The 12,860-nt window shown below is 38.2% G+C and overlaps 1 protein-coding gene across 1 annotated transcript in view; it reads right to left on the bottom strand.

Annotated features, from left to right (window-relative positions):
* Positions 1–306: 306 nt before the first annotated feature.
* Positions 307–12,860, bottom strand: part of PCSK1 (proprotein convertase subtilisin/kexin type 1) — a 44,472-nt gene continuing 31,918 nt past the window's right edge. Inside the window, exons 11-15 of the mRNA XM_032335704.1 lie at positions 10,616–10,849; positions 7,962–8,119; positions 6,558–6,691; positions 3,806–3,967; positions 307–2,114 (exon numbers count right to left, since the gene is read on the bottom strand). Of these exons, the coding sequence (XP_032191595.1) occupies positions 1,737–2,114; positions 3,806–3,967; positions 6,558–6,691; positions 7,962–8,119; positions 10,616–10,849 (1,066 nt within the window). The 3' untranslated portion in view covers positions 307–1,736. The remainder of the gene's footprint in view (positions 2,115–3,805; positions 3,968–6,557; positions 6,692–7,961; positions 8,120–10,615; positions 10,850–12,860) is intronic.

Raw genomic sequence — 12,860 nt, 5'->3', positions numbered from 1 at the left:
TTCATCTGTAGCATCCTGAAGTCGCAAAAGAATTACGAACAACAAATGCAGTGGGAGAGTGCCGGCATTGTAGGTGACAGGAGCCTTTGTGAGTGCCTAGAAATTGGGAAGCTAGGGGTTGGCAGCTCATGAATTCAGTATAAACGGTATCCAGGGGAGGCGAGATGAAACAAATATATTGAACTGGATTTCAGAGGTACTTTTAGGGGTCTCAAATGCCATTTTTCCCCACCTATAATTTAACTGGATCATGGCAAGTTCTAATAGTTATTGATTATACAGATCTTACCTGAAAGAAGTAGATGATTTTTTTTCCTGAATGCATTTACACTTTGTATGTGTTGTTTCATGCAGCAGTGGGAAAAATGAGATGCTTGTTGGGTGCTGACTGGTAGGGTTGCTACAGTGAGCAACATGGAGCAGGACACATCGGGGACCCCGTACTCAAATCTAGCTGGGCAGCTGCTATGCAGCACTAGCCAACAGTTGCCAGGAGGGAAAATGGGTCTGAGAATCAAACTTTACATGAAATTTCATATTTTCAGTCATCACTCACATTTTGAAATCATTTGACATGCCGAACAAAATCTACCTGAGGGACAAATAGGACCTGTGGACTGGAGTTTGTGGCCTCTTGAGTTAAATCCTGGAAGCAATTTGGTAAACAATTGAATATTATCAGCTGTGAGATTGGGGAAGAGCCTTCAGTGGCAAGGAATGAACACTCAGTCTTATAGAGCCAGAAAAACCTGTTCCAATGAATATAATTTAAAAGAAAAATCTCCCCTTGACTCTCCCCATTATAAATATTTTCCTGTTTACGTTGATTCTCTGTGTCGTGAGTGGTTTCCTGTTAGTATTGTTAAAAAAAAAAATATGACTAGGAATTTGCCAAGTCCCAAATGTAAGTTTTATTCTAAGAAAGTAATACGGATTAGTTCTCTCAGTATGCAGCTTGTGGCTGAGAAAGAAAATAGGTAACAAAAACCTTCATAAGGGGAAACCTCCGTAAGGGGACAGAGCACACACAGGTCCTGGACACGTTTAGAGTCACAGAGCCCTCTACATGGCTCAATAAGCAAAGAAAAATGGTCTAAAACTGCTCAAACTGGGTAACACAGATTTCGAGGACTGTTTCTGGATCTCGATGACTCTCCTTCTTCCCAAAATGGCCAAATGACCACTCTCTGAATGCATAGAACTAGGAGGTAGAAAAGCCAAGGGAATGGGTCTAATTGTGAACTCTTTTCACTTAGAAATTTTCTAAACCCTCTTGGGCATCACAGTTCAAAGAACCATGTGGCAAAGACAAGGGACAAGTTATAAGAGCAGTTTTCTTTGCTCTCATTCTTTGCATATTACGTCTTCAGATTAATCTCTAGTCCAGGGGATGCCTTTTCTTTTGAGAAATGAAATGGGAGGGCTCAAGGAGGCATTCTAGTGCAGTGTGAGGACCATAAGCGAAATGAACTGTGGCTCCAAAAAGAACACAACATTTCACTTGTGCACGCAGAGAAGATATGTTTTGAAGGAGCCATGATCAATTCAGGAAGTGGGATTTTCAACCTGAGCTCGTCCCTTTTACATGTCTAGTTTGGGAAGCAAAAGCAAAAGTACCACCAAAGGATATTATAAGCATAAGAACCAATGGCAAAAACAACCACTTCAGACACAGGCAAAAATCTAAGGGGAAGGAGGAAGCATGAATATTTCCAACTCAGGACCACACACGGATGTCAATTTTCTTCCCTCAGAATGTCCACCAAAGCCTGGAGCAGCCGGTCGTCTCTGTGCTTATAAGGTTTCGTGTTATAGAAAACATCAACGTAGTCGTTATATAGACTGTCCTCAGAGTCTTTAAGCTGGGAAGGCTGGTTCAGCTTTTCCAGGGCTTCATAGAAATTTTCATAAGGGATGTGGAGCTTTGCACTTGGAGACTTCTTTGGTGATTGCTTTGGGGGTGAGTTTTTGCTGAAAGCACTTTGTAGGAGTCTCAGCATAGCCTCCGATGGGGCTGCCTCCACCAGCTCATCCCTTCTGCCCCCAGAACTGCTGCCATTGGGGCTTTTTGATGCAAGGGGGTTCTTTTTCAGGTTCTCTTGCGTGGGCTGCTCCTGAAACACAGAATGCCACCAACAAAAGGAAAAAAAGTCCTCTTTAGAGTGAAGCAAGCCAGATTTGGCCCATGCCTACTGCCTACTCCATGGTCTCAATGGGAGACCATTGGAGAAGCAGAGAGAGCATGAGCCTTAGAAACATACTAACTCAAGGATCAGTCTTAATTTTTGTGCTTACCAATATACCTCTGACACCTGTTTCACCTCTCTGAACTTCGCATATAAAATGGGACCAAGAATACTTCAATGTCTGGTGGTTTTGAAGACTGAATGAGATGATGTATGTATTGCTCTCCTTCATTTGTAAGCCTGCTATAGTAGAATTCATTTTAGGGTATTTAATAAATTTGAATTTGTTAATTTAAATTTATAAATTTTGGATGAAAGGAAAAAAAATGTTTAAATAATATAGCCGCATCTTATGGAAAGTAAATAGTTGACCATTCCTACTCCCTTTCCTCCCTGCCCATGTTTTGGGATGATATTAAAATATTCAATAAGTCCCAGAGAAGGCACTAACAGTGCTGCATGTGGAAGAAGTTTCCTGGAGGCCCCTTGTTCTGTTAGGAACTACCGTTTCAGCCCCTGAGTTTTAAAAAGGGGTCTTGGGAGAGACTAGGGTGATGGACTGGCTGGGGCAGAACTGGATAGAGCAAAGAAGAAGCTCTTTGTCAACCATCGTGGAAGTATCTCAACGTTTTCACAACTACTATGTCTTATTAATAGCCCTTAAGGAGTCTTGAAAGGAAAATACAAAGTCCGCTTGCCTCTGGGATTGTGAAGAGAAGGTCCTTGGAAAGGGGGGGTGGGGAGTGGAGGAGGGGGAGCTACTCTGCAGAATATAAATGGAGGCAGAACATGAGTTGACGACCTCACACAGCTAGTTTATAAGTTTCTTAAATAAATATTATGTCTTTGTATCTTCCAAAATACCCATCACTGAGTCAGACGCCAGGAAAACTCATTCTGGGAATTCTGATAACCTACTTCTTACATCTGAGGCTCTGTGCTAGATGCTGGGCGATTAAGAGATAAAGAAAATGGGGTCCCTGCCCACTGTCTGATAAGGGAGAAGCCAGCAACCTCAGTGAGCCGACATTGACAGGAATGGGAATGACTGACTAGCTATCCTATGAAATTTTCTCAGAGAAATTGTGATTCAGTAGCTTCCCTTGGAGCTGCCATGAAATGTCAGCTAAGGAATTAGCAAAGAGAAGCCTACAAGACTTGGTTAGTTGAGCCTTGTTTTTCTTTTTGGAAAATGAACATACTAATCCCTACCTTCTCTAGGTTAGAGGGACCACTGATGAAATGGCACAGTGCCAAAGAAACAAACAAAACAAATCAAAAACTTAAAAATCAAGTGTAATACAGATGTTAGGCATGTGTGATCGTGCATAAAGAGAGCCATCTTTACAATTTGTTATGTCATAAACGGAGAAAAGTCATGTCCGAGGATTTCATCATTTTGAATTCAGCAATTTTAATTGCTAAATTCTGGACAAAAGAATAAACTTAAGAAATATTAGACCTTTATGGAAAATGGGTTAGCACTCCCTTCCCTTTCCTCCCCACCCATGTTTGACTGACTTCCTGCCTAAAAGTTAGATCTAGCTCCCCTCACTACATTTTGACGAGGGTTCAAAGAAGAGTGTGCCAAGAACCCTCAGGAACGGAACCACACAGACCTCCCCTCCATCCACCATCTTCTCCACTCCTCTTCTGTCGTTCTGAACAGTATTGTAGGAAGTGTACACACGAGGCTGTTTCATGTGTTCTGGCTGAGAAGAGGTCCCATGCAAAATCAGTTTCCAGTTGACAATTCTTCCTTCATTTTGCATTCTTCCAGACTAAGGAATAAGCATACACATAATTTTAGGATGTGTTCTAAGAAACGTCAAACTCGTCAAAATAACTATAAGATCTAATTTAAAAATTCAGAACATTCCATGGGTAGAGCGCTATGTACAAAGAAGCAAGTCACCGGATTCACTGTTGCCATGAAAAATGGCATTTTATAGGCTTAAGGATTTACAGCATGATTATTTGCTTCATTTGATTAAAAAAGCAGAACTCTTTACATGAATGTTCTTTTCTATTCTGTCCTTGGAAAGTTGACTTTACCTTCTATAAATAGCATTATATTTAATAATGATCAACTTGTAGAAACATTCCAGTGGGGAGGAAAAAAGCCTCTACCAAGCATTATGAATAGCCTTCAGTATTAACCAGCCCTTAAAAACTGTATATTTATGGAACAGTAATGATTTTCAGAAGCTCAACCATTATGCTAAAAATAATATGCTGAAATGTAAAATATCTAAAAAAAAAAAGTCTGCAAGTGTAATGTCAGATTTTATAAACTTGATATAAAATAGTCGCATCTTGATAAACATATTTTCTTAGTTTTCTTAAAAATTGGGTTGGGGCACCTCAGTGGCACAGTCAGTTAACCATCTGACTCTTGATTTTTTTTTTTTCCTGTGTGTATTTTGGCTTTTTTTTTTAATTTATTTTTTATTTATTTTCAGCATAACAGTATTCATTATTTTTTCACCACACCCAGTGCTCTATGCAATCCTTGCCCTCTCTAATACCCACCACCCAGTACTCCAACCTCCCACCCCTCCCCCCGCCACTTCAAACCCCTCAGATTGTTTTTCAGAGTCCATAGTCTCTCATGGTTCACCTCCCCTTCCAATTTCCCCCCAACTCCCTTCTCCTCTCTAACTCCCCATGTCCTCCATGCTATTTGTTATGCTCCACAAATAAGTGAAACCATATGATAGTTGACTCTCTCTGCTTGACTTATTTCACTCAGCATAATCTCTTCCAGTCCCGTCCATGTTGCTACAAAAGTTGGGTATTCATCCTTTCTGATGGAGGCATAATACTCCATAGTGTATATGGACCACATTCATCCGTTGAAGGGCATCTTGGTTCTTTCTACAGTTTGGCGACCGTGGCCATTGCTGCTATAAACATTGGGGTACAGATGGCCCTTCTTTTCACGACATCTGTATCTTTGGGGTAAATACCCAGGAGTGCAATGGCAGGGTCATAGGGAAGTTCTATTTTTAATTTCTTGAGGAATCTCCACACTGTTCTCCAAAGAGACTGCACTAACTTGCGTTCCCACCAACAGTGTAAGAGGGTTCCCCTTTCTCCACCTCCCCTCCAACACATGTTGTTTCCTGTCTTGTTAATTTTGGCCATTCTAACTGGTGTAAGGTGGTATCTCAATGTGGTTTTAATTTGAATCTCCCTGATTGCTAGTGATGATGAACATTTTTTCACATGTCTGATAGCCATTTGTATGTCTTCATTTTGACTCAGGTCATGATCTCGGGGTGAAGCCCCACAATGGGCTCTATGCTCAGTGAGAAGTTGACTTGAGATTCCCTCTTCCTCTCCCACTGCCCCTCCTGCTCACTCATTCTGTATAAAATAAATAAAGTAACCTTTAAAAAAACTGAGTTGAAGAACAGAGGTCAAGTTCAAGAATAGGACCACTTCCTAAGAATATTTTCTTGCTCTCTCTAAGGAAGTAGGAATTTTACAGATTCTGGTTCTAAATTACAATTTTAGCAGTCTTTAGGAGAAAGATACTCTCGAATAAATAAAGGAAGAATGACTATAGAATTTGTATTAATTAAATGGAGATCTTCAGAAATTTAAAATCAATTCTTTTTAAATAGTTATCTAGATTTTGAAATCTAGTGCTGATACTTGTAACATTTCTATCTTGGGAAAGGTCAGACCAGAGCTCTATTCATTAATGTGCTCAGGCTCTTAAAAATGCTGGAGAAATGATGCAAAGGTAGATAATTCAGATGTTTTTGGCTTTTTGTTCAGACACTCCTTACTCTATTTTTGTCACTGTGAGTTACAATTTTAGAAATATACCAAAGAGTGTTAGTAAACAGAGTGAAAGAGAAATGAGAAATGCTTTTCAGCTTGTTTCATAACTGAAACAAAACAAAACAAAGACGTCATGTTGAATAAGATATCTTGTCCAACAAGTAAATAGCACTGCAGTAAATATTGGTAAGAATTTCTTCGTGTGACCTCAGCAGAAAGTCATAGCAAAGGTTTTGCAGCATTTCACTATCGTTCTTAGTACAGGTGATTCTGGTGACTGAGCATGTCACAGGGCTGGCTGCATTCTGACTTTGGAACACTTGGATTTGTCACACTGTAGTATTACTAACCAATGTGTCTTCTTTTCTTTCTTGTCATAAATCTTATTTATTTAGTCAATCGATCCAACCAATCTATAGAGCTAAGTGGGCTGAGATTGAAACACTACACCTTTTCCTTACGTTACTAGGAAGTGACCAGAGCTCCTTACGGCCTTGATGAATGATGATACGAAACTCAAAGGACTTCAAAATGTTTGAAAGTGAGCCTGCGGTCCTCTATCTTTTCATTTATACTTACCATGTCTGTAATTCGCAAAGTCCAGGTGCCTATGGGATTCTCTCCCCACGTGTGAACAGACATGAAGTCCCAATTCTTAAAGCCATTAGGAGATGTATCCCGCTCTCTTTCAGCCAACAGAACAGTGCTGGTCCCTATTTTCATACAGCAAGCATCAGTTAATGAATGTCCTAACAACTCTGAAAATAGGATAAACTCTAGCATCTGCTAACTGAAAATGAAAAATGGGAGAGATTAGCCCCCACAACTTTCCCTTTTTGTAGAAGAGCAGGATAGAGACATTCATTAAAAAAAAAAAAAATGTTTTTATCCAAAGCAGTTCGCATATTGCCTGGCATATAATAAGTTCTCAATAAATATTGTGGTAAAATATTGAATGAATATATTGATTAAGGTTTATTTGAATAAGGAGAACCCATAGAACTACATTTATAGAGTCAAAGATCTAAAATACGTTTTAGTGTAGGCCTAAAAAAATAAAGCTATATCAACTTTGTAATTTCCTGTCTAGTATTAGTACTAATTGTTAAACCTAAGTTTTCAAATTTCAGCTCTCTCTTATATCTCAAAATGAAACGGTCAAGTTCATACTAGGGCCACCAATGAGAAAACATCCCACCCATACTTCAGGCCAACTTCAATATATCTAGAAAGCATTACTCCAAAATTAACAGAGTCCGGTCCAAACCTCTAGGAAGTTTATATCCTGGAAGGAGATGATAACGAGAGCTCATCCTTCCTCATACGTAGCCTATAGCAATCGAACTTAGTTAGGCGAATCCTACTAAAACATGAAAGAGGATTAGGAAGCATTTCCTGGTTGGATTATAGTTCATGGTTCACAAGCTCTTCCCCATCCATGATCTCATCTGAGTTAGTACTTTCTCAGGGAAGGGTAATTGCCTGTATATAATATCGTATGGCCTTTACAATATCATCATGGACTATTTGTTAGTTTTCTCAGTCCTCTTTCGTGGATCAGAATTCCTAATTTTTCAGTTGATACCTAGGATGTGTCTGATATATCTGTCAGCATTATTAACTATCAGAGTAACTTTCACTAATGTGTTACCTAAGAGAAATGAATGATATTAAATGAATGATAAAAATGAGAACATTTTTAAAATATGTAATTCCAGAAAGATTAATTGATATTATTTGAATAAACCTTATTCTCTGTTTATCGAAGGACAAGTGGGAATGAGTAGGCAGAGTTCTGATGCCAAGAAAAATTAAATGAAATGAAATGAAAAATAGGCATACTTTTTTAAGTCCTGAAAAACATCTATTGGGAAACTCAGCAATATAAATAAAAAGAAAACCATGGATTTAAATTCATTCAATATACTCTTAAAAATGGAAACAAATGCTTTAGAATAAACGAGATATTTTTAAAAGGTTTACCAGCAGCAGAAGTGAGTGTAACATGAAGGTCTCCTCTTCGGGAGTATTCAATCGTTGCTTCAAATTGCACATGTTCCAGGGACTTGATGGCATTTTCTTGTCCTTCACAAGCTCTTGTTGGAATTTCAATGATAACTTCTCCATTACCTTTCAGGGCTCTAAATACATTTTTTTTTTAAATCACTGAATAAAGTACATCATTTCTTCTTTGCATTTTAGGCAAATATATACACATTAGTCTTGTTTAGATACTCAGCTAAGCTCTCTCTGTTAATGACTAGAACCTAAATCAGAAGTAACTATAAAGTATAAATGCTAAAGGCTATTACAGAAATAAAAAAATAAAAAAGGTTATTACAGAAATTAAAAAATTAAAAATAAAAATAAAAAAGTTTATTATAGAAATTAAAAAATAAAAAATAATAAAAAATTTTAAAAATTCTATACTTTTTATGGTTCACAAAAGACTACTAATAACCAAAACAACCCTGAAAAAGAAGAACAAAACTGGAGGCATTACAATTCCTCATTTGAAAATATATTTCAAAACTACAATAATCAAAGCAGTATAGTACTGGCTTAAAGACAGACATATAGACCAATGTAACAAAATAGAGAACTTAGAGTTAAACCCATGTGTATATGGTCAACTAATCTTCAACAAAAATGCCAAGAATACTCAATGGGGAAAGAGGAGTCTCTTCAGCTCAGGGTACTGGGAAAACTGGATATCCACATGCAAATTAATGAAACTGGACACATATCTAATGCCATACAAAAATCAACTCAAAATGGAGTAAAAACTTATACACAAGACCTGAAATTGTAAGTATAGAAGAAAACGTATGGAAGAAGCTTCATGACATTTGTCCTGGCAGTGATTTCATGGTTAAGGTGCCAAAAGTACAGGCAACCAAAACAACTGGGAATACATGAAGCTAAAAATCTTCTGCATATCAAAGAAGACCATCAACCAAATGAAAAGACAACCTACAAATCAGGAGAAAATATTGCAAACCATATATCTGATAAAGGGTTAATTTATAAACTATATAAAGAACTCCTACAGCTCAATAGCAAAAAAAAAAAAAAATTAATAACCTGCCTGAAAAGTGAGCCAACTACTTAAATAGACATTTCTCTAAAAAAAGACATACCAATGGTTGACATGGAAAAAAAAATTTCAACTTCACTAATCATCAGGAAAATGCAAATCCAAACACCTATCAGGATGGCTCTTAACCAAAAAAGGCAAAAGACAGCAAGTGTTGGAGAAGATGTGGAGAAATTTGAACCCTTGCACAATCAGTGGGAAAGCAAAGTGGTACAGCCACTATGGAAAACAGTGCAGAGGCTTCTCAAAAAAATTAAAAAGAGATCCAACAATCCCACCTCTGGATATTTATCCAAAATAATTGAAAACAGGATCTTAGGATCTCGTGTTCATTGCAACACCATTCATAATAGCTAAGATGTGTCTATTAACAGAGGAAAGGATAGAGAAGATGTGGAATGGAACATTAGCTTTTAAAAAAAAAGATGTTCTGCCATGTGCAGCAATATGGATAAACCTTGAAGACATTAAGCTAAGTAAAATAAGCCACAGACAGCGATATACTGCATAGTTCCACTTACATGAGGTATCTCATAGAGTCAAATTTGTAGATTCAAAAAGTGGAATTGTAGTTTCGTGGGGGTAGGGGAAGGGAAAAATAGAGTTACTAATCAATGGACATAAAATTTTCGTTAAGCAAGATGAATAAGTTTTAGAAATCAGCTTTATAACAGCTGTACTTAGAATCAACAGTAATGTGTTGTACACTTAAAGATTAAAGAGGGTAGATCACATGTTAAGTGTTCTTACCACAGTAAGATAGAATAGAAAAGAAGGTTTTAAGGAACACAGATACAAGAATACCATACTTTTTGCTGTGGGGTCGAATGGCAGGTTTGCCTTGAACCCATCAAAAAGGGGTCCATTACTGCTCTAATCGACCCTCTTCAGAAATGATACTATGTCCATAATGAAGGTACCCCAGGGCTCCCACCCTCAGGCATTTTGTGTGAGTGGGTCTTTAGTAAAATTATGGTGACCTTGATGGAATCAACAAAACAGTCACTCTAGATTCTGCTTCTGTGGCCAGATCTGGTAGGCTGGATATAATCTCCATAAAAGCAGTATGGTAGAGGATATCTCATAGAAGAGAAATCATGAATCACATAGTACTGTGGCACGAAGTGAGGATCTTCTGGAAATAGGTTTGGGATAATGCTGGTTGGCACGTATTGCATTTAGTCAATTCTAAGATGCATTTTTTGAAAAAAATTACCTTAATATCTTTGAATTTGGGATCAATCTTCAAACTGATCATTGGTAACAGTTTAATTGGCAGTGGTTTTTCTTAGTGATATATAAAACAATGATACATCTTAACCTGAATATAGGTAGGCCAGGAAATGGAAAAGGGCAATATGCTAACATGATTTGCAGATTTCCGATCTCTCAGTGATTCCCATGGACCCACAGGGAACTATGGCAAATACTATCTCCATCCGCTTCAGAAGGGTAGGTAAGAAAAAAACATAGAGTGACAAACGTTATAATCAAATATTGCCATAGTACACATTTCTTTAAAAATCCTGGAAACACTCACCTGGGCTCAAAGTTGTTATCCTTTACCACACACTCTTTCTTCTCAGGCACACTGGTCCAGGTCCTGGGATCAGCTAAATCCACCAGAGCTTTGGCATTTAGCAACCCAAATCCAAATCGACTATTCACCATCAAGCCTGCTCCATTCTTTTTCCACCCGGGGTTATTGGCCAGTGGGTCATACTCAGAGGTCCAGACAACCAAGTGCTGCATGTCTCGCCAGGTGAGATTTGGACTGGAGGGGAAGTGACCCAGAATATTTTTCAGGGACAAAAAAATGCTTCCTTGTAAAATAAAGTATTAGAAACAAGCATCTTCTATTTACAGATTATAAAGTGCCTTTTGCAAGTGTACTTGTATAATTCTGGTATGTATTCCTTTTGGAATGTCTTTTCATTCAGAATTTAAAATATATACTGAAAACTTCTCCCATCTAAGTTAAGCTCCTACTATGAGTAAAATTTGGTCTTCAATATAGTAGAAATGTGGGATCTGGCCCCTGATTTTTAATTACTTAAATTTAAGTGAACAAAAATTTTAAATGCCAACACTTCCCTTATGTCTTCAGTCTTCTGCTAGCTGTTGACAGCCTTGGTACTTTCAACATTATGTACCCACAGATGAGGCCTTGAATTTTTCTTAGGAAGACTCAGATTTTAAAGACACAGTCTGGTCACCTATCCTTAAATCCTTTTGCCTCTTTTCCTTATATATAAAAATTAAGAGTATACTTATCTTGAGCACTGACTAATACATGGAACTGTCGAATCACTATATTTTATACCTGAAACTCATATAAGACTGTACATCAACGACATTCTAATGTAGTTCTAATGTAGACTACAACTAATTCCAGTAATTAAAAATTTAAACAAATTGTCAAGAAACTCTTAGCTACCTGAGATCACTCTTGCAAGGTACTACTCTGAATACTTTGCGGATATTGAAGGAGGTGGTTCTTTCTTGTCTTTAGGAAGCTTACAATCCAGCAAAGGAACGAAGCCTTTGTATAACTCTAATGTATCTGCTAACTGCTGTGTTCATGATGTCATATATTACAGGAATTGAGAGGAGGAAAAATTCTGGGGGTGGAAGATCTGGGAACGCTTTGCTGGGAACGCTTTGCTGGAAGGAAGTGTTCCGTCTGATCTTCGAAGACTGGGTAGAATGTCAGGGAGTGGAGAGATGGAAAAGAGATGGGGCGAGAGAACAAAACCTACAAGGGGGAAAGTGTAGACTATGGCTGGAGTACAGTGGGTAGTCAGGTTGGTGGGAGCAGGGAAAAGGTGCTAGAGTACTGAGCCCAATGGTGAGGACCTTGCACGCCAGGAAAAGGAGATTACACTGTATCCCTTGGGCAATGGGGAATCAAGGATTTTTGAACAAGAAATGGTGTAATCAGAAATCTTGGTAAGATTAATTGATCAGCAATATGAGATACATCAGAGACACTTGGGAATGTTGGATCTGATAAAATGAAGATGCACCCTTCCCAGATCACTCTATTTAAAATTTCAGTTCTCCTCACAAACTCCTGAGCTCCCTTATCCTAGTTCTTTTTTTTTTTTCTTTTATAGTATTTACCACCATTCAACTTACTGTGCAACTCATATATATGTTTCCTATATTAGTAACATCCGTCTCTCCTTCTAGAATTTGCTGTAAGAAGGGCTGGGATTTTTATCTATCCAGTTCTCCAGTGTGTACCATTCAGAAGAATGCCAGGCCCAGGGTATATGCTGAATTCAACGTTGGTTGGTTGAATGACTGAATATGCCTGAGAGTTAGGTGGCCCCAATAATTTTAAAACTTTTTACTATCTGTCATTAGATTCTTTCAAGATGACAAGTTTTTCCTTAGCTTTGAGACTTGTGTTGTTTCCATCAAGCCAATTAAGTATTATTTAATAAATAAATACCCAAGTGTGTAGTCTTGAGGTTTTCCATCTTAGCACTAAGTTGTGTAACAACCATCAGGGGAATCTGGCCTCAATTTGAGATCTTCCCCCAGAGCCCAAAATGTGCTGGTTAAGCAATCCCCTGTTGACAAAAAAGAGGCAGTGTACCTTCTTAAACATTGAGGAGTCGGGTTTCTGGTTAAAATCCCCCATGTGATTTTCAGATCTCTTCAGAAGCATGACAAAGGCTCTACCTGGGAGGCTTTCTGGGGAAACTGCTCTGCCCATGCACTGAAGTCTGTGGAAGGACTTGTCATCAAGGACTTAGGCCCCCTCCCCAGTCAAGCTC

Source organism: Mustela erminea, chromosome 3, assembly GCF_009829155.1.
Source record: "Mustela erminea isolate mMusErm1 chromosome 3, mMusErm1.Pri, whole genome shotgun sequence".
Taxonomy (NCBI): Eukaryota; Metazoa; Chordata; class Mammalia; order Carnivora; family Mustelidae; genus Mustela; species Mustela erminea.
This window is presented reverse-complemented; position numbering and strand designations above follow the sequence as displayed.